Source organism: Petaurus breviceps, unplaced genomic scaffold (genome assembly GCF_028583685.1).
Source record: "Petaurus breviceps papuanus isolate PSGF00001 unplaced genomic scaffold, PetGlider_PUasm1.0 77, whole genome shotgun sequence".
NCBI classification, from domain to species: domain Eukaryota; kingdom Metazoa; phylum Chordata; class Mammalia; order Diprotodontia; family Petauridae; genus Petaurus; species Petaurus breviceps.
The window spans coordinates 2,706,714-2,731,552 of NW_027186492.1; the positions used below are offsets into that span (position 1 = coordinate 2,706,714).

Genomic DNA, 24,839 nt, shown 5'->3' on the forward strand with positions numbered 1-24,839 from the left:
AGAGAGAGACAGAGAGAGAGACAGAGAGAGAGAGAGAGAGAGAGAGAGAGAGAGAGAGAGAGAGAGAGAGAGAGAGAGAGAGAGAGAGAGAGAGAGATAACCAGGTTAAGGCAACTGGAACTTTGCTCCAGGGTACCAAAATTTACAGGGCATTCGCATCACTCATACTCCTTTTACTATGGCAGAAATAAATAAGGTTAGTGCCTCTCCCCCATACAGTAGCTTCATTATATCCTGGGGCCTGGCCCCAACCCCCCACCAAGGTGTTTATCTTTAAATTTTGGGGGGTTCCTTTTTTGTATGTCACTTGCCTGGGTTGTGAAAGATGCTATAAAAACAGGAAGACGCTGAGTTTCATTTCTACATTCTCAAGATAGGGAAGATGATGGGTGTGAATTCCAGTCACTGTGAACTGAGGAACAGAGTTCCTGGATGGGGGTGGGGGGTGGAGGAACCTCCCTCTTCAATAGTATAGGTAGAGTTAAAGTTTCCTCATCTGTACGATGAGCTGGAGAAGGAAACTGACAAACCACTCCAGTGTCCTTACCAAAAAAACCCCAAACGGGTTTCGAAGAGTCCGACCTGACTGAAGATAACTGAAGAACGATAAAGAGGTGAGGATGGCTGACGTGGTGTCATTGAGTTAGATCTGGAAAGGACCTCAGAGGTCATTTTGTCCAATCTCTTCATTTTGTAGGTGAGGAAACTAAGGCCCAGAAAGGTAAATGCCTTTCCTAAGATCACAGAGAATAAGTGACCAAATTGGGATTTGAACATAGGTCCTCCGATCTGAAACCCAATTCTCCTTCAGACCAGATCAGTGATGGGAACCAAGGGTGGGATGCTGGACCTGGTTTCCATGAGAGTTCTTCCTTTAAATGCCTAACTCTCCTCTCAGTTCTCCTTGGGATCTTGTTCTCAGCCTCCTTCCTTCCTCCATCCTATGCTATTCCCACCCCTGCCCTGTTCTCTTCCTTCCCTCTTGGCCCACCATTCCTCCAACCCCCAGCCTTCATTCAGCCTCTTTTTTCTCTCTTCTGACAGACGGTGGTCCGGGGCAGCACCATTGAAGTGGAGGGCTACATTTCTGGACTGCTCAATGATATTCAGAAGCTCTCTGTCATCAGCTCCAACACCCTTAGGGGCCGGAGCCCCACCAGCAGAAGAAGAGCCCAGTCACTGGGGCTCCTGGGGGATGAACGATGGGGCCCAGACACGGAAATGTACCTTCAAAGTCCCCAGCCTGAGAGGGCTGACCCTTATGGTATCTACCTCAACTGCAACGGGGGAGCCAAAGCAGGCCGGAGAGAGATGATGTGGCCAGAATACCAAGCTGACCAGGCCCAGCCTAATGGGCTGGTGATGAAAACCCAGTCCCTAGGACCTGCAGAGTTCCAAGGAGCTGCTCAGCGATGCTTGCAGCTCACATCTTGCCTGCCCAGTCCACCCCTAGGGACTTCCCCCACCCTGACCTCAAGCAGAGGTGGCAAGGTTGGGAGGCAAAATTCAGAGGACCGAAGACCCCAGTCCTGCCTGGTGGGTCCGGCTGGGGGCAGGCCCAGTGGAGAGGGCAGCCCCAGCCCCAAGACTCAAGAAAGCGGCTTGAAGAATAAGCTTTTCCGTAGCATGTTTATTTCTGATGGCAACAGCAAGCCAGCCCTGGCTACGAAGAGCAAGGTAGGTGGGAGATGGGCTCTGGGCCACATTACAGACAAGTCAAGAGTTGACATGGTAGAGTCAGATACTCACAAGCTGGGTGACCCTGGCTAAGCTGCTTAACCTCTCTCAGAATCAGTATCCCCATCTATAGAAGGAAGGAGTTGGACTCAGGTCTCTTGCAGCTCAAACTCTGTGATCCTATAGGCTCCTCTATGTCATGTCCTACTCTTCATGATCCCATTTGAGGTTTTCTTTTTTTTTTTTTAAAGCAATCGAGGTTAAGTAACTTGCTCAAGGTTACACAGCCAGTTATTTCTGGGTGTGGTGCTGAGTATCTGAGCCCGGATTTGATCCCAGGTCATCCCAATACAAGGGCCGGTGCTCTTACTCGCTGAGCCTCCTGGCCGCCCCCCATTTGAGGTTTTCTTGACAAATATAATGGAGCAATTTGCCATTTTCTTCTCTAGCTCCTTTTACAGGTGGGGAAACTGAGGCAAACAGGGTTAAGTGACTTGTCCAGGGTCACATAGCTAGTAAATGTCTGAGATAGGATTTGAACTCAGGTCCTCCTGACTCCAGGGCTGGCACTCTATCCACCACGCCACCTAGCTATCCCTCAACAAATATTTATTAAGCCTTGTGCTAGGCACTGGATATTCAGAGTCAAAAGCATCTGTTCTCAAGGAGCTTACATTCTACGGTGGTGAGGGGAGACAGGGAACATAACATGTACATATATAAGTATATTAAACAGAAAATGTTGGGGGAAGACCATTAAGCCCAGGTGGGGGTGGGGAATCAAGAAAGGTCTCTGGAGGGGCGACTAAGGGGCTCAGGGAATAGGGCACAGACCCTGGAGTCAGGAGGACCTGAGTTCAAATTCGGCCTCAGACACTTAACACACAAAAAAACTAGCCGTGTGACCTTGGGCAAGTCACTTAATCCCAATTGCACTCCAAAAAGCAAAAAAAAAAAAAAAAGAAAGAAAAGAAAGTGATTCCTGAGCTGAATCTTAAAGGACAGTAGGGATTTTTGGGGAGGCAGGGTAATTGGGGTTAAGTGACTTGCCCAAGGTCACACGGCTAGTTTTTGTGTTACGTGTCTGAGGCCGGATTTGAACTCAGGTCCTCTTGACTCCAGAGCGGTGCTCTATTCACTGTACCACCCAGCCGCCCCAGAGTAGGGATTTTTCTAGTCAAGGGAAGTACATTGCAGGCATGGGGGATGATCAGTGCAAAGGTGTGGAGGTGGGAAATGAATATAAAGAACTGTTAAATAGAGCTCTATCTAAAGAAGAAGAATGGGGAGTGATATGCTAGCCCAGGAGATCTGGGGGAGCCCTGAAGTCTGTTCCAAGAAGGATCACACCAGAGTAATGTGACTGGAAACCCCAGGACACAATCCATAACCTAGATAGGGCCTTTCCCAGACCTGAAGGCCAATCAGGCCTGGAACAATCTTCACGAATCTCTCTGGTGACAGAGAGTCCCTTAACCTCTCTACCTCCCGGCTTCCTCACCTCTGAAACAGGGATAATAATAGCATCTAGCTTACTGGGTCAAGTAAGATAATATATGTAAAGTACTTCACAGCCCTTAAAGTGTTATATGATATTCATAGCTGACATTTACATAGCTCTTTGAGGTTTATAAAGCACTTTACATATATCATCTCTTTTGATCTTCACAACAGCCCTTTATAAATGTCAGCTATTATTATTGGTATTATTATCCTGGCTTTTCCCCTAGAGATTTCAGAGCCTGAGGGGTAGGAGGTATCATGAGAGACCTGTACAGTGTATTATGGAATATAGTGGAAGAGACTTAAGAAGGGGATTCTTCCTGTCTATTTGAGATGGTTTTCAACCCTGGCTCTCCCATTTATTACCTGTGTGACCCCTGAACAAATAATTTTTTAAAATTTGTTTTTGGAGGGGGGAAGGCAGGGCAATTGGGGTTAAATGACTTGCCCAAGGTCACTCGGCTAGTTTTTATGTTAAGTGTCTGAGGGCAGATTTGAACTCAGATCCTCCCGACTCCAGGGCCAGTGCTCTATTCACTGAACCCTGGACAAATCATTTAACTCCTCTGAATCTCAGTTTCTTCATCTGTAAAATGGGGGAGGGAGTTGGACTAGCTGACCTTTGATGCCCCTTCTAGATCTAAATCTATGCTGCTGAGAGAGAGAACACACTCATCTCCAAGGCTGGGGGATGGAGTTTATGAACTCTGTAAGACCCTCCCAAGCACTGGGATTCTTAAGGGAGTGGTTGATCTGGAAGTCATACCCGGGAGCCTCTTAAATTTGCATGTTGTGTGAAAGAAGCCACAGAAAAGTGCCCATCCGTTCCCATAATGAAAAGGTAGGCCCAGTGTTTATCAGGGACCTTGCACTGGGAATCAAGGGTCTCTTGGCCAGTCTAGCTGAAGTAGTCCCCCTTCCTCCCCTTCTCCTACTGCCTTAGTTGGGTTCAAAACAATAAATTGTTGACATTAACCAAGGCTACCAGGAAGCAGAGACTCACTGACCCTGAGAAGCTTTTAAAAATATGGCAAATTTTCCCCTCTACTTTGATGTACATTTTCAAGGTCTGACTTTTCAAGGTCATTTCTGGCCTCCTGATCCCATGTTTCCAAATCAAGCATGCCCTGAGGCCAAGGTTTGTGTGCCTGCCCTCTCATAGCTAGGAAAAATCTGGGGTCATTTTTACATTCCCAGTCAGAACCACATAATGAGGAAGTACATGCATGAGCTCACAAGATGAGATCTGGTCACTGAACCTAGTGGTCAGAGAGACCAAGATCTCCCGGGTGGGCAAGGATTGGGCCATGGCTTTATGGAAGATTCAGGAAGTTGTAGGAAGCAAGAAATGGACAGGGGAAATCCTGTTGTGTAGACAGAGTTCCGGGTTACAAGCACTTAGAACCTGATATGTGAAAGGCACGATGGCCTAATAGATAGGGAGCTAGCCTTGGAATTGGAAAGACCTGGGTTTGAATTCTACCTCTGACTCATGCTGGTTGGACGATCCTGGGCAAGGCACTTAATATCTCCAGTGTCCCAGGCAACTCTCAAGACTATAAATTATTTAACAGGTACCAGCCTGCATTGATAGTTTCCTCTACCAATGCAATCACAGGTCATGTCCAAAAGAAATCACCAAAACTTCAAACGCAAGAGTGATTTGGTCAGACCTGTTACAGATTAGGAAAATTACTTGGCAGGAGGAGAAAGGATTGAAGAGAACAGAGATGAGAAGCGGAAAAGAACAGTTAGGAGACTCTAAAGGCAGTCCAGGAGAAGGGGGGGAATCATCAACCTAATCTCCATGTTGAATGGAGATGATAGGAAGGATGTCAGTGATGCTGTGGCTGGCAGTTGATTGGGTCCAGGGGAAGGGACACTGAGAAAGCTCCAAACTTACAAACCTGAGTGGCTCCCTATTACCCATGTTGTTGTTCAGTCGTGTCTGACTCTTCGTGACCATGGACTGTCTGTGTGGTTTTCTTGGCAAAGATATTAGGTAGTTTGCCATTTCCTCCTCCCATGAATTAAGGCAAACAGAGAGTAAGTGACTTGCCCAGAGTCTCACAGCTAGGAAGTGTCTGACGCCACATTTGAACTCAGGTCTTCCTGACTCCAGGCTCAGTGCTCTACCCACTGAACCATCTAGTTCTCTCCTCCTAGTACTTATGGGACCAAATATAAAATCCTGTTTGGCTTTCAAAGTCTTTCATAACCTGTCCCCTTTCTATTTTCCCAGTACACCATTTCTTTCTACATACTCTATGATCTAGTGATACTGGTCTCCTTGCTGTTCCTTGAACAAGACATCCCATCTCCCCACTGCAAGTGTTTTCACTGACTGTCCCCTGTGCCTAAAACATGCTTCCCCCTCATCTCCTCTGTCTAGGTTACTTGGCTTCCTTCAAGTCTTAGCCAAAGTCCTACTTTAAATTTTTTTTTAATTTAAAAAAAATTTTTTCCCCAAATACATGTAAAGACAATTTTTAACATTCATTTTTTTTATTTTGAGTTCCAAATTTTCTCCCTCCCTCTCTCACCCCCCTCAGATGGTAAGCAATTTGATATAGGTTATATGTATGCAATCATGCAAAACATATTCTCATATTAGTCATGTTGTGAAAGACACAGATCCAAAAGGGAAAAAAAATGGAAAAAAAGCAAAAACTAGTGTGCCTTCAAACTCCATCATTCTTCCTCTGGAGGTGGATAGCATTTTTCGTCATAAGTCTTTTGGAATTGTCTTGGATCATTGCATTGCTGAGAAGAGCTGAGACTTTCACAGTTGATCATCATACAATATTGTTACTGTGTACAGTGTTCTCCTGGTTATGTTCAAAGTCCCACCTTCTATGAGAAGCCTTTTCCATTCCCCCTTAATGCTAATGTCTCCCCTCTGAGCTTATTCCCCAATTGATCTCATAACTATCTTGTTCATACATAGCTGTTTGCATGTTGCCTCCCCTATATGATCGTGAGCTTCTTTAGAACAAGGACTGTTTTTTATTTTTATTTTTTTTGGTAACCCCCAATGCTTAGCACATAGTAGGTGTTTAGTAAATACTAACTGAATGACTGATTGATTAGGAGAATGATAATGACTTCAACAAATAGGGCAATTTAGAAGGGGAAAAGGTTAGGGAATGGTAAAGGAAGTGAGTGAAGAAGATAGGCAGATTCATTTTGTACTTGAGTCTGGGATATTGACAGGACATTCAGGAGATGCCCAATAAGTATATGACATTATGGAACTGAAAATGAGAAGGAAAATTAGGGGTTAGTGGAGAGATTTGTGAGTCATCTGTGTAGAGATGATAATTAAATTCATCAGAGTTGATGAGATCCCCAAGGGAGAGAGTATATAAAGAACAGAGTCCAGGGAGAAAACTATGCTTAGGGGACCAGAGAAGGATAGTGATCAAGCAAAGAGACAGCAGAGGAGCAGTTAGACAGGTAGGAGGAGAATGAAGGGAGAACAGTGGCAGTCATTTAGGAAGGAGAGAGTATAGAAGATGAAGGGATGATTGACATGAAAAACTACAGATGAGAGCTGGGGAGGGAAAGGCCAATGAGTTTAGAAATTAAGAGAATTGGTAAAGTGTGAGAGAGGATTTCAGTAGAGTAGTGGGGTTAAAAGCCAGATTTCAAGGGGATGAGAAGTAGGTAATAAGGAAGGGGAAGCAATGTGTGTGCAATTCTTTCTAGGAGTTTGGCAATGAAAAGAAGAGATAAGTTATAATAGCTTGAGAAGATTGCAAGGTTAAGAGAAAGGTGTTTTTGTTTGTTTAAATATGGCTGAGACATGACTATGTTTTGTAGCTCAGCAGAATAGGAGCAGAGGTCACAGTGAGAGAGAGGCACAGACACGGGTTGGAGGAGGGAAAGGAAGGCTTGAATGGCATGAGATAATGTATGTAAAGAGCTGTTCAAGCCTTAAAGCACTATATAAGCATTAGCTATTATTAGCAGCCCCTGAGGGGAGTATGATAGAGTCAATCTAGGATGATGAATAAAAGGAGCTGCCCTGCAGTGGAGGACCAGTGTATATTATTAGATAAATGAATGTATGGCGGATGGTTTGGACTAGAGGGACAAAAAAGTCAAGAACTGAAGACAATGGATAGTTGAAATGGTTACCTCTAGAGTCGAGACAGTGAAAGGAGGAAAGCGAAGTTAAAGTCAGAAACTGGAAATGGAACAACTCTAATGTGTGATTTAATCATCATGACCTCAGGATTTCATAATCTAAAATGCATAGGGCTGTTAGAAATTTGAAGGGGAAAAGCAGGGGGGAAATGGACTAGGAGAACATGGGCAGGATAGAAAGACCAGAGGTTGTAGGATAGAGGAATCACATTGAATTTGGAGTTGGGGAATCAATGTTCAAATGTCAGCTCTGACACTTAGTACCTGCATGATCTTGGACAATTCACTCTACCTCTGTGGGCCTCAGTTTCCCTATCTGTAAAGTGGTGAAACTGGAACTAATTGACTTCTCAGATCACTCACTGCTAACTCTAAATCTATGATTTTTACTTGTCCTCAGTTTCCATATCTGTGAAATCAGCTCCAAGATTACCTTCCATCTACTCTGTATATGTCATATGGATCTAATTACTTACATGTCCCCAATTAGAATGTGAGTTCCTTGAGGGCAGGGGCTGTTTTCACCTTTCTTTTATCCCCAACTCTTGCCATACTGACTGACACAATGGGATAGGGAATAGGCATTGGACTTGTGATGTCATTGGCATAGAAAATTTCCAGATGAGGAAACATCCCTCTACCATTTGTAGGTTTGCATCTTCTATTTTACTTATCACCTTAGTACTGAGAGGTTGTGTAGAAGCATGCTTTGAATCCAGCACATAAATAAGAAGCACTTGAACCTGGCACATAGTAGGAGAGATTTGAATTTAGCACATAGTAAGCGCTTAATAAATTCTTGTTGACTGATCAGAGCTATTCCTGTGATCCTAATAAGAGTGAAATTTAGGTAAACATAGGAGATTATGATCAGAAAGGGAAATTTGAGAGCTTTAATTACATAGAAATGGCACAGTTATAGTTAATGATGAGACCTAAGGTATGTCCATCTCCATGGATGGCTGAGATGTGGAGATGCAGGTCATTGTGACTCAGAAGGTTTAGCATCATTCATAGTGAATTCCCCAAGTGTGAGGGCAGGATTTGGGGTGGAGAAGTAGACTGTAAGCCCAGTGCTGAGCTCCTGGTGAAAAGGAAGGCAAATGACTGGGAGGCCAGCAGACTATATACAAGAATCCAGAAGTAGGGATAGAGAAGGGATGCAGTGAACCTCAAAGGAGAGAGGATGCAGAATGAGAGAGAATCAGGAAGTGGCAATAGGGAATGAGGAGAATGCCTCTTCCTGCCCAAGTGTGCCAGGGGGCATTAGAAAAGCAACAACCAGCATGGAGAAGATGGTCAAGGAGGCGGTATCTGAGAGAGAGAGAGACAGACAGAGACAGAGAGACACAGACAGACAGAAAGATGGACAAAGAGACAGAGAAACAGAAAGACAGAGAGACAGAGAACTAGACAGAGTCAGAGAGACAGAGACAGAGAGACAGAAAGACAGACAGACAGAGAGACAGACAGAGAGAGAGGCTTCCACAAGTTCAGTACGGAAAGAGAGAAGAGATCAAGGAACGAAGAGCATTTATTAATGGTAGAGCAAGTTTCCAGAAGGCACTATGGGAGAGAAGGACAGAAGAGGAAAGGGACTAGGGAGGGGCAGGGTTTGAGGAAGAATACAGGGAGAAAGGGAGTAAGTGTCTTGCTCAGAGTCATCTGCCTAACAAATGTCAGAGATGGAAGTAGAACTCATATGGCCCAGGCTCTGCTTTTTTGTTGTTGTATCACTTCAGTCATGGCCAGCTCTTTGTGACCCCATTTGGGGGTTTTCTTAGTAGAGATATTGGAGTGGGTGACCATTTCCTTCTCCAGCTCATTTTACAGATGAGCAACTGAGGCAGAGTTAAGTGACTTGTCCAGGGTCTCACAGCTCAGGTACTATTTATCCCATTTTATGGGATATATACATATACATATATATATATACGTATATATATATATATATATGGTGAGAGAGAGAGAGAGAGATAGGAAGGAAGAAAAAATTAAGTGACTTTCCCAAAATCAGACAGCTACTGAGTGGTAGACAATAAGCTATACCCCAGATCTGCTGCCTCCTAGAACAGGATGGCTCCTTTCACTATAGCACAGTTTTTGTTGATGGGTTAATATTCCCAAAGTAGGAAATGCCAGACAGCAGGCTTGGAGCATGGCAAGTCCTAGAGTACCTCCTGACCTGACTCAGGAGGATTCCAAGACAAGTTGTTTATTGAGTTCTCTCCTGTTAGTACCATAGGGATGAGTCAGTGTTCCTTTGAATCCTTAGCCTTTGGAATTTCCTGACAGCACTTCCCTAACATGTGAAATCTTGACATTCTCTCCACGCCTTTCCAGTGGATATTTAGTAAGTTAGCTGCTAGCGGTCATTTGGCCCAGCCCACGCAGCCTTCACACTCTAGGACTTTTCACCAACTCAGGGCCCCACAGAATACTTATTAATAACAATTTTTTTTTCATCAGAGAGGCACCATGGTATAGGGATAGAAGACTGGCCTTGGAATTGGGGAGATCTAAATTAGAGTACCACCTCTGACACATGCTGTCTGTGTGATCCCAGACAACTGTCAAAGATTCCAACTTATTTAACAGTAGTTGATGGTCTGCCTGGGTAGAAGGAGTTTCTTCACCAGGAGTTACCTACACTAAAGAAATCAGAGATCTGAGCTCCCCAAAATTATTTTTACATATTTTACTTTTAAAATTATAGTGTAATATCTATTCATCTTAAGTGTCTTTCAAATTGAAATTAATTTTCTTAATTGACTCTCACACCTCTCCTGTGATCTAGATAGCCTAAGTGATAACATCCCCATTTGTCCAGATGGAGAAACTAAGGCACAAAAAGGTTAAGTCACTTAGCCAAGTTCATCTACTTTTAAGTGGTGGTTTCAGGACTTGTACCCAGGTTTTCAAAGCCTTGTCCTCTTTTTCACTAAAGTATACTATAGGAAGACCCAGTCGGTCAAGAACACACTTGGATTCCCTAAACCAACCTATTTGTTATCTTGAAATTTCATTTCCTTGATTTGGTCTCAGACCAAAAGGAGAAAAGGAAAGGGAAAGAGGCAAAAACTTAGCCTACTAAGATCAACCTTAAAATAAATCTGCCCATCCTGGACACTTAAAATTAGAACTGATATCCATCTGTTTTTCATGGTTCATGGAAATAGGTTTCTTCCTAGAGTCAAGGGCTGAACTAGATGACCTCTTGATGTCCTTCCCAGCTCTATGATTCCATGACTCTTTTAATGGCTTCTATGTTCTGAGCGTCATCTTGAGAAAACACACTTTCTGTGAGTATGCCTCCCACCAAATGCCAGGATCTTCTCCAAGGAAATATCCACAGTTTCAGTGCAGATCTCTTGACAATGAGTGAAATTCCCTTTACTTGCCATGATCTCCTGGTCTATTTTGGTTAAACAAGCTTTATGGACTAGCTATGAGCATTTCTTGTTCTTATTAATGAATAAGAGAGATGGTATGACACAGTGTAATAAAAAGCCGGCCTTGAATCCTAGACCTGTCTCTGACATGTGCTGGCTGGGTGACCCTGGCATGGTCACTGAATCTTTAAAAGTCCTAGGCAACTCTCTGAGACTCCAAGTTGCCAAAAAAAAAAAAAAAGGGACATGCTTTGGTCAAGTTTCCTTGTCTAAGGATTCTCCATACCAATGTAATCACCTATCACCAAGTCTCCATCCCCATTTAACAAATACTCAATGTCCTGCAGTCTGACCTCTACCATGCCACATTCCACTTCCTGAGTGCTAGGCTCTCCTTTGCATTGTGTCTGCATCTCTTTCTTGACCGTTGGTGCCAACCTGTCCCACAGCCAAATCCCAGAGGGTTTTCTGAGGCCCCAGCAAGTAAACTCCTGAGATCAAAGGGGAATGTCAGAGAAGGATCTTTTGACAGCAGGGAAAAGGAGGGAGCCTTCATGCTCATGAAACTTCTTCACATCTCAGTTCCCCTCAAGGAAACATGGAGCAGAAATGGACCTTGAAGAATTTTTGGCTCAGGCTCAGACATGTTGGAAAAAACCTGAAAATAACATGAACGTAGGGCTTCTATGAAAACAGGTTTTTTTATGACCTTGGCTAAGGGGCTCTTCTGTAGAGGATGCTGGGAAGAATTGTTTAGACAGTAGCCTTACTGATGAAATTAGACCATCTCCTCAGCTTAAAAAGGCCAATGTCTCCCACTGCATCTGGGGCCATCTCCAGTAGTCCTGATCGATATCTGGCCACTGGACCAAGATGGCTCCAGAGGAAAGAGTGAGGCTGGTGACTTTGCACAGTCCTCCTTCACTTAAATCCAATTCCCTTGCATGTCATGGCATCACCTCCTTGATGGCATGGTCCTCTTTGACAACAAAGGACAAACAACAGCAGACCGTCTATAAAGCATTCCTCAAGGCCTTGGAGTCAGGAGGACCTGGATTTGAATTTTACCTCGGGTACTTAGCTATACGTGGGCAGCTGGATGGCACAGTGGATAGAGCACCAGGCCTGGAGCCAGGAAGACTCATCTTTCTGAGTTTAAATCCAGCCTCAGACACTTATTAGCCGTATGACCCTGGGCAATCACTTAACCCTGTTTGCCTCAGTTCCCTCATCTGGAAAATGAGCTGGAGAAGGAAATGGCAAACTGCTCTAGTATCTTTGCCCAAAAAAACCCAAAATGAGGGTTTTTTTTCCAACTCACAAAGAGTTGGAACTGACTAAAACCAAAACCAAAATATATATCTATAAACAAAACAAAAATGACAATGACGGGCGTGACTAGGTGGCACAGTGAGTAGAGCACTGGCCCTGGAGTCAGGAGGACCTGAGTTCAAATCTGGCCTCAGACACTTAACACAAAATTAGCTGTGTGACCTTGGGCAAGTCACTTAACCCCAATTGCCATACCTTCCCCTCTCCAAAAAGAAAAAAAAAAGACAATGACAATAACAACAGGACTCTTTCCTGATCTGTAAAATGAGAACTCTAAATCTTTAATCCTATGGTTCTTATCTGTAGAACTAAGAGGTTGGATTCAATACCCTCTAAGGTCCCTTTCTAACTTGAGACGAATGATCCCATGATCCTTTGGTCCTTTCTTCAACATTCTCATTGCAAACTGATGCCTGCGGACTGAAAACTGAATTTCAGGCTGGTAATTCTATTACTTGCCAGCCAACAGCTAATTTTTGGAATCCAGGACTTTCGCATAGTGAAACTAGGGGACTGCTCCACATGTGGGGGAAGGTTTCAACTCAAGCATGTTGACTTGATCTTGACAACATAACACCTCTTGGATCCTGGGATATGTTTGTGCCCACCCATGCAGGTACCTCTGGGGTAGGACAGCATCACCAACTGAGATAGATTTGATAAAGAGACAGACAGATACATATGTGAGTATGTGTATATATATGTATGTATATACATATGTGTGTGTGTACACATGATATGATACAAAGGTGTGTGTGTATATAGACAGAGACAGAGATATAGATAGAGAGACAGAGATAGAGACAAAGAGATTCATGGGATAGATATACATAGGGAACAGAGAGCGATACAGATAGAGAGACAAGGGCATTTATTAAGCATTTCCTTTAAGCCAAGAACTGTGCTAAGCAGTGGGAATATAAAGAAAGACCAAAAATGCTCTGCTTGAGAAGAGATTGTGAAGACAACAACAAGAGAGGCAAAGACAGCACATAAAAGGCAAATAAAAAGGGGGAGGGGGAGGAATGTGGAGATGGGAAAAATTCCAAGAAAGTCAGGAGGGGAGCCAGGAGAAGAATGACTGCTTGGCACATACTTAAAATGGAGGTCCCCAGAGGAGGGGGCATTTTCCAGGGAGAGAAGTGAAGGGGTTAGCATGGCTGGCTTGGGCACTAAGCTGAGAACTGTCCTTTTCCTGGTTTTGCCCTTCAGAGGCTTTGAGTAGGATCTAAGAACGGCAGAATGTTAGAGCTGGAAGGAACCATAGATCACCTAGTCTGGCTTCCTCCGTTAACAGATAAGGAAACCGAGTTTCTGAGAGGCAAAATGATTTGCCCAAAGTTATGCATTTAGGTAGGTAAGCCAGGGCTAGAACTTGAATATTCTGACCCCCAAGTCCAGAGCAAGTTAGATGAAAGGTTCAGGGAAGCAGTGTAGTACAATGGAAATCACCCTCTGACTTTGGTGTCAGTGGAGCAAACCCAGCTCTGGCCTCCTGGTCTACCACTCACTGCACAGGAGACCTTGAGCAAGTCTGTGGGCCTCAGTTTTTCTCTTCTATAAAACATCAGGGTTGAACCAGATGCTGTCTGAGGTTCCCTCCAGCCCTGGCTATATTCTCCCATGTTCCCTATGTGCATGTGCATTTGGGAGTGGGGAGCAGCCCTGGCCACTTCCATTCAGATGAGGAAAACTGAGGCTTAGTGTCCAGGGATGACTCATTCATGGTTACATTGTGCGTACAGAGCTCCACATCTAACTCTGGTTTTTTCCATTATGCTACATTGCTCAAACTTACCTGAAGATGGATTAATACTGAAAAAAATTTTTTTTCTAGGAGTTTTTTCTGTCTCCTTCACTGAAATGATAATTTTAGTAGGAGCCAGGAACAACCCTCCCACAGCCAGCATCCCTTCTCCCCCCACTGTCTATCAAACCCTGGTACAGCTCTGTAGGGAGTCAACAGATGCTTCCAGACAGGCATCAGCTGGCAAGCTGGTGCTCCCATGTCATCACTACTCCCAAACGAAGGATCTCATGGCCTCGGTCGCTCAGTCAGTCAATAAACATTTATTAAGCACCTGCTATTGGCCAGGCACAATGCTAAGCCTCTACAAAGAAGCATAAGAGATAGCACTTTAGGGCCAGCTAGGTGGCACAGTGAATAGAGCACTCACCCTGGAGTCAGGAGGACCTGAGTTCAAATCCAGACTCAGACATTTGATACTAACTTAGCTGTGTGACCTTGGGCAAGTCACTTACCCCAATTGCCCTGCCTTCCCCCTAAAAAAAAAAAAAAGAAAAAAGATAGCACTTGTTCTCCAAGAGGTGGAGACAACATGCAAACAACTATATACAATCTATACAGGAGAAATTGGAAATAATCAGCAGAGGGAAGGCATCAGAATTAAGGAGAATGGAAAAGACTTCCTGGGGAAGGCAGGGTTTTAGCTTGAACTGAAGAAAGTGACAGAAGCCAGGAGGCAGAGATGAGGAGGGAGAGAATTCCAGGCATGGGGGCAGCCAGTGAAAATACCCAAAGTCAGGCACTGGAGTTTGAAGCAGGATTCTAAAACCCAAGGGAGGAGGACGTGGAGCAGGTGGGAGCCTTCACTGAGCCCTAGATGCCTGGATCTGGGCCTTGGGGTCTTTGAATGAAGGTCACAGTCCAGTCCTTAGGACCTGACTGAGGTCAGTCAACATTTCTGGGCATTTGCCCTATGTCAGGCACCGGACTGGGTTTACAAGTAGACAGAGTAGGTAGTTGCCTACATGGTAGGATTTTAGGGTTCTTTAGGGAGGGCCCCAGGGAATGAAATTTCATCGGTGATGGAGTTTAATTGGTGGTAACTAGGTGGCACAGTGGAGAAACTACTGGTCTTGGAGTCAGGAAGACCTGAGTTCAAATCCTGTCTCAGATACTAGTTTTGGACAAGTTGCTAAACCTCTCTGTGCCTCAGTTTCCTCATTTGTAAAATAAAGATTTTAGAATATCTTTCACAGGGTTATTGTGAGGATCAAATAAGACGATATATGTAAAGTGCTCTGTGACCATCAAAGTACTTTATAAATGGTAGTTATTATTCCTTCCATATTCTTTCATTCCTTTGGGTTAATAAGTGTTACTCCCTCTTTTAAAATGAAGATGCTGCTGGAGAGAGTAATACTAACTTGCATTTAATAGTGTTTTAAGGTTTTGCCTTTATTAGAGGCAGCTAAGTGGCACAGTGGATAAAGTTCAGGGCCTGGAGTCAGGAAGACCTGAGTTCAAATTTAGCCTCAGACATTTACTACCTGTGTGACCCTAGACAAGTCACTTGACTTCTTAGTTTCCTATCTGTGAAATGAGGAAGACAATAACATCTAGGGCTGTTGTGAGGTTCAAATGAGATGATATTTGTAAAGCATTTAGCACAGTGTCTGGTACATAGTAGGTGCTTATTTCTTTCCATTTTATAGCTAGGAAATTGAGGCTATGAATTGTGAGTGACTTGTCCAGGGTCTCACAGTAAATTCTGAGGTCAAATTAGAATTCAAGGCTTCCTGACTATCCACAGTACCACCTACCTGCCTACCTCTTCCATTTACAGCTGAAGAAACTGAGACTGAGGTAGGTGAAATAAGCTGCCACATCATACAAGTATTAAGTAGTAGAATTAGAATTTGAGCCCAGTACAGTACACCATGTGTTAGTCCTGGCTCTGCCTCTTCAGAATCCCTGGATTTGAATTCTTCAGATGGGGTTCAAATATGGTTTGGGCTATTTACTTCCATGTGACCTTGGGCATCTCCCTTCACTTCTCGTTGCCCTCATCTATAAAATAACAGTTTGAACTAGGATCACAGGAACATAGGTCTAGAGTTAGGAGAGACTTCAGTGGCCATCCTAGTCCAACCTTCTCATTTTACAGATGAGGAAACTGAGGCATAGAGAGGTTGGAGCTTGTCCAAGGATGAAGAGATAGGAAATGATCTTGGGTCTTCCAACCAGGTCCTTTGATCTAGCAGTCTTTCCACTGTTTACCACTTTTGTTCATACCTGTAACCTCAGAGTGGCAGGGAAGGACACAAGGGTAAATAATCCTTAATGTCCCCCGTCTCCCCCCCCCCAACTCCTCTCCCTTTTCTTCCTCCCAAAGGAGTAAGGAGAAAGACAAGTCTTGGCCAAAAGGCAGACAGAGTAAACCCATCACCCTCTCCTAAAGTAGAAGTCCCCAGGGGAAGGTCATACTTGAATCTCCCTTTCAGTTTTCTGGGTTTGCAATAATAGAACCAAAGATTTAGAGCTGAAAGAGACCCCAGAGACCCCCAAGTACAACCCTTCTCATTTTACAGATGCAGAAACTGAGATTCTGAGAGGTAGGGTCACATAGCTGGTCAATGTACAATGCAGCATTTGAACTCAGGTCTCCCTGAAGCCAAGCCCATGATATCCAAATATACCACCTCACTGCCTCTAATCACACAGATAGGGAAGTGGAGTCTTATCTCTAACCTTTGGGGCCACTTTAGGTGACTGAAATAAACACCATTGTGTTTCCCTCTCCACCCAAGGAGAAAAACTACTAAGAAAATTGAATTGAAATAGATCTGAGAAATCCCACTCCCTACTCTAATCCCATGGTCCATGGCATGAGATATGTTTTCTTTCATCCCCATGGCAGAAAACCCCAGCTGTTTTTGCAATATTTCAGTTGCCTTATTCTTGTTGTCAAATGAGGATGTCTGCCCACAGCAGCAGCAGCAGCAATAGCTCAGTAATCACCCATTCCCCTGCCCTGGTTTTGAGAGGGGCAAGTCCCAGCAGCCCTTGTGGGTCTCCTTGCCTGGCCCTCCTCTGTGTGTGTGGATGGGGGAGGAGGGGACAGGAAAGGAGGGAGCTGGAGGGGTTCAGCAGCCAGACCCTGGCCCACATTCCCTGTGACTTGGCTCCCTACAGGGGCAGGATGCTTTGTCACAATAGTCTCCCTGGGGTTTCATTATTGTTCATTCAGCAGACAGGGTGCCCCTCGAAGAAAGTAGCTTTTCACTATGTTCTCTGGAGTGGGAAGAGGCACCACCATGCAGAGTGTCTATTCAACCTCCTTATTACAGGCCAGAATTGTGGTTTGGTTATGGTTCATTTGAAAGCTCTCATTTGCAGAAGCTTTTCTCAGTTCAGCTCATCTCCCAAGCACTCTGATAGGCTCCTGAGCTTGGCAGGAACCTCTAGAGGTCAGATCCATTTCCCTGCCCTCTGTTGCCCCTAAACCCAGGCCAGACAGGCCCAGTTGGCTCCTGTTAAATCTCCTTCCTTTTTCTTCTTCCTTGCCTCCATCCAGCCCAATTCCCTCTTCCGGTCGATACAGAAAGACTCTCCCCCAAGCCTGTCAGCCAAGGCGCAGTCTTTGCTTTCTGACCAGTCGGTGGGAGATTTCAATAACCTGATCGTCTCTGAAAGTAGCAGCCCCCAGAAGTCCCTACGGACAGCTCCAGCAGTGGCCCCGCCCCCTGGCCGTCCCTCCCCCGCCGGCTCCCCCAGAACCCGGCACCCCCAAACCAGCGCCAGCAACCTGCACCTCCCCCAGGACCCCACCTCGGCCAAGGCCCTCGTGACAGCCGGAGAGGAGCCGGGCATTGTGACCCATGAACAGTTCAAGGCAGCCCTAAGGATGGTGGTGGACCAAGGGGACCCCCGACTGCTGCTGGAGAGCTACGTGAAGATTGGGGAGGGTTCCACGGGCATCGTCTGCCTGGCCCGGGAGAAGCACTCCGGGCGTCAGGTGGCGGTCAAGATGATGGACCTAAGGAAACAGCAACGCAGGGAACTGCTTTTTAACGAGGTGCAGGAGGAGGGCGGAGGCAGCGGGGAGGGAGGAGGGGAAGGATTCTCTGGGGAGTGAGTGGGAGTGCCATCAAAGGCAGGGAACTGAAACTTCGGGGAGCCTGCACTGGGGGAAGAACCCCACTGACAGCCTGGGGCCCTCACACTCACAATGGCTCCCACTGCCTCCCCAGGTGGTGATCATGCGAGATTATCAACACGTCAACGTGGTAGAGTTGTACAAGAGCTACCTGGTGGGTGAAGAGCTGTGGGTGCTGATGGAATTTCTGCAGGGGGGTGCCCTTACTGACATTGTGTCCCAAGTCAGGTATGTGTCTAGTCCCAGGGGCAGGGCTCTTAACTGCCCCTCCCCCCACAGCCCCTAGACTCTGCATGCCCACCCCTACCTCTGGGAATCTCCCCACACCATCTGATGCTACCCTTTTGACACATGGTAAAACTGAGACCCAGTATAAGGAAGTGACATTTTGGGGGTAGAGTGAATTTTAGTCTCTCTCCTCTAAATCCAGGCCTGAGTCACTGGGCCAGCTTGAATGGGACCCATTGCTGTCCTTCTCTGGCCTTGGGGGTCTAGGGATAGAGGGACAGTTTCCAACCATGGAAGGAGGCCACCTGGCTCCAGTTGGTTCAGCCCCACTTGATTAGCCTCATTTCCCACCACTACTTTCCCCCCTATGCCCCTGCAACCCTCCCCGAAGCTAACCCCACTGAGACTCTACTTCCTACCTCCAGACTGAATGAGGAGCAGATCGCCACTGTGAGTGAATCGGTCTTGCAAGCCCTCGCTTACCTTCACTCTCAGGGCGTCATCCATCGAGACATCAAGAGTGACTCCATACTCCTGACCCTCGATGGAAGGGTAGGTCCCTCCTCTGACTTTCTCCATCTCAACCTGACATACCAGGTTCCCACTTTCCTCTGTCTTTTACATTGCACCCTCTCTTCTTTTCCTGATGTCTTTCCATCCCCTAATCAGCCACTCATCCTGTCTTGCTCTTTCTCTCTTCATCTCCTTGACCAGGTAAAACTCTCAGACTTTGGCTTCTGTGCCCAGATCAGCAAAGATGTTCCCAAAAGGAAGTCCCTGGTTGGCACTCCCTACTGGATGGCTCCAGAGGTGATCTCAAGGTCTCCATACACAACTGAGGTAACTCTTCACTACTCTCGGTCCTCCCACACCATGTTCCGCTTGCTCCTGCTCTAATTTTGGCCTTTCCCTCATGACTCCACCTTGGTTATTGGCCAGAGAATGCCCCTCATCCCCCTCTTCCCCAAAATTGATAGTTTTCATATTGCCATAGCCACCACCCAAACCCTTCTAGGTCTCTTGAGGCAGCACGGTGTAGTAGATAGTACTCTAGACTTAGAGTGGGGAAGACTTGAGGTCAAATCCTGCCTTATACCCTTCCAAACTATGTGACCCTGGTCAAGTCATTTAACTTCTTTGGGCCTCAGTTTCCTCATCTGTTAAAAATTGGATTGGACTCGGTGTTCTCTAAGGTCCCTTCCCACTCTAAATGTATGATTTCCTTCCTTTCCTCTTCATTGTTTCCCACTGATTATTCTAGAACTTGGCTGTTCTTTCATGACAATTTATCTATTTATTTTTGTTAACTTCCTTTTAAAAATAAATATATTATTTATTCATTTTAAACATTAATTTTTTAAAAATTGAATTCTGAATTCTTCTTCTCCCTCTTCTACCCATTATGAAGGCAAGCAAATAGGATATCAATTATACATGTGAAATCCTGAAGAATATATTTCCATATCAGCCATGTCTTGGTAATTTAGCTGAAAGGGAAAGAGATGTAAGGCTCAAGTGATCTGTCTCTCTCTCCTTATTTGTTCAGTTCCCAGGAGGCTTGAGTTAGTTCAAAGCAGCAGCAGAAGTGGTGTCTGGGTGGAGTTCCTCTCTTCCCTGGCGGCCAAAACCTCTATACATAGTAGTCACTTAGTAGGTGTAGGTGGCTGACTGATGAGCTGGCCATAGGAATGACCAGTGAAGAGAAGAAAGCCTGTCCTAAGTCAGCCTCTTGCCATTCCTACCTCAGAGAGTCACCAAGGACAGAGAGAGCTGGCAGAGGACAGACACTGATACTCATCCTATTTCTGCAGGTGGATATCTGGTCTCTGGGCATCATGGTGATTGAGATGGTAGATGGGGAGCCCCCGTATTTCAGTGACTCTCCAGTGCAAGCTATGAAGAGGCTCCGGGACAGCCCCCCACCCAAACTGAAAAACTCTCACAAGGTCAGTAAGTCCCTACATTTCACATGGTTATACCTCACATAACCAGTTCTGCCTGTACAGGGGAAGAGCCTGATCTCAGGCCATAGTTAACCTTTTGGGGCTAACCAGAGAGTATGGATTTACATGGGAAGACATTTCTTTATCCACAGACACTCTGAATCCACAAACATTCTAGCCACACGGCTATGACCACCTCCCCTAGTTTTCTAGCTTCATCAGGCCCCACAGTAAAATCACCTGACTCGCCTAGACCCTGAAATTACTAAAATGTCAGGGTCTTAGGATGAATGAGGAGAGAAGTCCGGCCGGTGAGAGGTGGGAGCTCTAGAACCCAGGAAAGATAAGCTGATTTGTGCAAAGGTAAGTGTAGAAAAGGACTGGTACCAATGGGAGTGATTTGGAGTCAGAAGATGTGAGTTCAAATTCTTCATCATCAATTTGTGTGAACTTGGCCAATGACTTTACCTCAAGAGACCTTAGCTTCTTCATCTGTAAGCAAGTCATCCTTGATTTCTAAGGTTTCTTCCATCTGAAGATCTCCCCATCCCAAAGGAGTAGTGATTTGTGCATATGGACAAATATTTTCCAAGGTTCCCATGTCATAATGTGATGGTTCCCAGACTGTACCATCAAATCTGTATCTAATATCATTGTTAATATCCAAGCACAGTCTCCCCCCCAAAAAAATACTTTAAAAATAACTGAGAACAGTCAAATGAGAGTGAGGGAGAGAGAGCCTGTGGAAACAGACTAGGATAAAATAACAGGTAAACATCACAAGAACAAAGTACTGACTTAAAAGATTAGAAAGGGTAAAAATAAATGCAAAAGAAATAAATGTAGGAAAACTCCAAACTTGGTTTTAACCTTAAATGTGAATGGGTTAAACAATCCAGTAAAATCAAAGGAAATGTCAGAATGGATAAGAAAACAAAACCCAGCAATTTGCTGCATACAAGAAACATGCCCCAAAAGCCAGACCTTTTTGTACAAAATTCATACTAGTATCAACCAGTAATTTATACCTGCTCAGCTAGTAGGAAATGACTGCAATGCTACACTGACACCTGCTGTCCAGAAAAGAAATGTCAGAGGTTGTAATTGAGCTGCTTAAAAGAAAGAAAGGAATTGGGGGTGGGGGTGGGTGGGGGTAAAACCTAGCCAACATAACCAGTAGCTCAGGAATGCTGGGACAGAAGTATCCTGACATATCTTCAAGGACAATTGATAAGTATTGTAGTCTTATTCCCATTTTTACGGCAAGAGAGAGACAGCAACAGAGACAAAGAGACAGAGAAAGACAGACACAAAGAGACAGAGAGAAAGAAGAGTCTTGGAAAGGTTTCATAACATACCCAGGATCAGTAAGGGACTTAGTTGTGGATCCAGGTCTAGAAATTAGATCCCCTGATTCCTAGTACCCTTTATAGTGCCCTTTCCACTATATCATACTCTCTCTGCCAAGTGATGGGATGGCCATGTCTCCATCTGGGGAGAAGAAAGATTGTAACCCAGATTCCCCTAGTTCCAGATTTTTTGGTTCTGTATTTAGCAAAGGGCTCAACACTTTCCCCAAAGCTGGCCCATTGCCCAGAAGATACTATGTTGCCTGAATATAAGTAGTAATTTCCACCCTGCTCGAAATCTGGCTTTTCCAAAGATTGTATCTTATAATCACTCGTCATATAGGCTGAATAGTTCTTGGCATTCAATACATGGTAAGTGTAATAAAGATGAAGAGATCAGTGAATTGTTTATTTGACTTGGAAAAAAAGCAGAAGAAAAGGCTGAGCATTGTAGTTCTTAAAGTAGAAGGGACCTTCAAAGCCATCTAGTCCATTTCTCTCCCCCCATTTTACAAATAAAGAAATTGAGTCCAAGGAAAAGTTAGGTAATTTGTCCCAAGTCACCTAGACAGTAAGTGACAGAGGTGGGATTTGAACCCAGGCCCTCTGGCTCCAAAGTCCCTACCTACTCTTACCACTGTGCCAGAGCCAGATGAAGGAGATTGTGTTCCTGCCAGAGAAATATTTCAAATAAATGGATACCCATACAATAATTCTGCGTAATTGTATTTCAGTGAATATCTATGGGGATTTTCTTTTTTTCTTTCAATGAGATTTCATTTTAAGAGTGTAATCTATAGTCAAAGCAATATGGTAATCTAAATAAGCTATTGGGCTTTTGACTAGCAGAGGTTTCCAAACTCTATCTTGATAAGGAAGACTGACTACTAGAAGGTGAAATACTTTGAAAGGAGGAATAAGCATTTATATAGCTCCTATCATGTGCCTAAGCACTTTTATAAATATTATCTCATTTGATCCTCACAACAACCCTGGGAGGTAGGGGTTATCATTATTATTCTAATTTTACAGTTGAGGAAACTGAGGCAAAGGAGGCTGAAATTGCCCAGAGTCACACATTTAGTATGTAACTGAGGCAGGATTTGAACTCAGATCTTCCAACTCCAGGACCAGCTATCCATCCACTGTGCTACCAGTCCCAGTCTTTGAAAAATAGTTTCATTTGAGCCACTTAACCAGGGGTGGGGAACTGTGGCCCTAAGCCTGAGTCAAAGGGCAGCACTTGAGGACCTAGAGGGCAACATGTGTCCTTGAAGGTTCCCCACCTTTACTGACTTAACTACACCTGAAGCCTATTTGACGTGGGTAACCTAGTATCAGAAACATCCTCATTCGAACATCAAGGTGAGTATTCCGTGGAGATTAGAGGGGGGATAGCACCAGGGGGCAACAGAAGATTTCTCAGATGGAAACATAGCCTCCTTGATCCAGCTCTGGCACAGAGATAAGACCAATGACAGGGCCTAGAACTTGGTTTCAAATCCCACCTTTGCCATTTAATATTTGTGTGACCTTGGACAAGTCACCTAACGTCCCTAAATCTTGGCTTCTTTATCTGTGAAGTGGACCAGGTGACTCCTAAGGTCCCTCTTTTTTCTCAATCTACAATCCTATGCCTGTACTTGACAGGGCTTTCTCACTCTGTTCACAGGCCTCTCCAGTGCTTCGAGACTTCCTAGAAAGGATGCTGATTCGAGATCCCCTGGATCGAGCTACCGCCCAGGAGCTGCTAGACCACCCCTTCCTGCTGCAAACAGGGCTTCCCGAGTGTCTGGTGCCTCTGATTCAGCTCTACCGAAAGCGTACCTCTACCTGCTGAGCCTACAGTAGTGTCCCATCAGACTCCTGGGCCCTGCTGACCCTGGGGATACTGGACAGAGGAAGCACCAGCAGCCTTCCAGGCAGGCTAGGAACAGTGCCTGCATCATCTCAGTATTTTCTCCAAAGACTGAATGTGAAATGATCCCCCACCCCACCCAGGTCCCGTTTCCCTTTGGTCCAATGTGCCAACTAGGATTTCTCCCCTTGGTCCCTCGCCCGCCTCTCTCCCAAGAGAGATACTAGTTGTCTTTGGGATTACTGAGACAACCCTTGGCAGGATGACATTTTGGGAATTCTCCAGTACACATCTGATTCTTTGTACAGCACTGTTTCTAAGGAACCCCGAATACCAGAATAGTCTTGTACAAGGCCCACCAGGCTCCAAGGTGAGAGCCAGTTCTTCCTAACTTATCTTCATGTGGGGACTTAAGAGCATTATGCCAAAACCACATGCTCTAGTCCCCCAAACACAAATCAAATGTGTCTCCAGGAGGAGCTTGTTTGGGGAGAGGTTTTCTAACCAGAAGACCATTTCCCTCCCTTATGCCCAACTACTTGGGGATAGAAGGGCATGGATATATTACTAAAATTGTTTGCTGGCTCTACATACATCCTCCTCTACAATCTGGGTGCTGCTCTGGCTCTGGGCCAGAAACACAATCAACCTTCAGCTGAAAACAAGATATTTTCAGTGGGAAACTTTGTTTCAGGAGAGAATTTCACCTGGGACAAAAGGATGACTCCCTTTAAGAGTTAGAGGAAGCATTCAGGGAGCTTTGGGCTCTGGTTAGAGCCCAAAGCCAGAATCAATAAAACCAGCTCCATCCTCATTCCCAAATAATTGAGTTCCTAAGGGACTTCTTCCTTTTTTCCTCCCACTCTCTAAGTCCAAACTAGTTCCCCTGACACATCTGTATGGAAGCCTAGTGGAGGCTAGGTGACTCAACTTTTGGGGTCTTTTCAGAAGTCTGTCCTTCTATTTCTGGAGGACACTCAGATTTCAAAAGGCCAGAGCCAGGATTGGGCAGAAAGCAATGGTCAGGTAACTGGAACTTAGATTCACCTATGAATTTCACAAATGGAACCCCTTCCCTCACCGCATCCCAGTTAGCCATGGTTCAAGGCCTTCAAGGTCTCATTTCAGCACCTCATGAAGACCATCCCAGGGATGAGATTCTCAGAACAATTTACTTTCATCTGTTTCCTTAGGTACTTCAACTCAGTCCAACAAATACTAATGCAGCACTTCCTTTGCCTTGGTCACAGTACTAGGCTAGGAGCTCCCATCATCAGGGCTGTTGAAAGCAGGGATCTCCAAGAAATGGTTTTGTCAGATCTCTTCCCCACCCAGAAGGGATTTTTCTGATTCCCAATACTTTCCCTGCTTTTGAGCAAGATGGCAAAGTTCTTTTTTTTAAAGGTCAGAATTGGAAACTGATCACCCTTCCTAGAGAACTTTTGTGAAAAATTGTTTGCACTTGTTTACTGTTTTAAATTAAAATGGGTGTTCTTAAGTTCAAA

At 44.9% G+C, this 24,839-nt stretch overlaps 1 protein-coding gene across 1 annotated transcript; it reads left to right on the top strand.

The window, feature by feature from the left end:
* The first annotated feature begins 178 nt into the window (after positions 1 to 178).
* Positions 179 to 24,839, top strand: PAK6 (p21 (RAC1) activated kinase 6). The gene is made up of 8 exons (XM_069105666.1): positions 179 to 196; positions 1,045 to 1,677; positions 17,375 to 17,875; positions 18,051 to 18,184; positions 18,610 to 18,736; positions 18,899 to 19,024; positions 19,996 to 20,130; positions 23,149 to 24,839. Exons 1-8 carry the CDS (start codon positions 179 to 181, stop codon positions 23,314 to 23,316), a joined length of 1,842 nt encoding a protein of 613 aa, XP_068961767.1. The 3' UTR covers positions 23,317 to 24,839.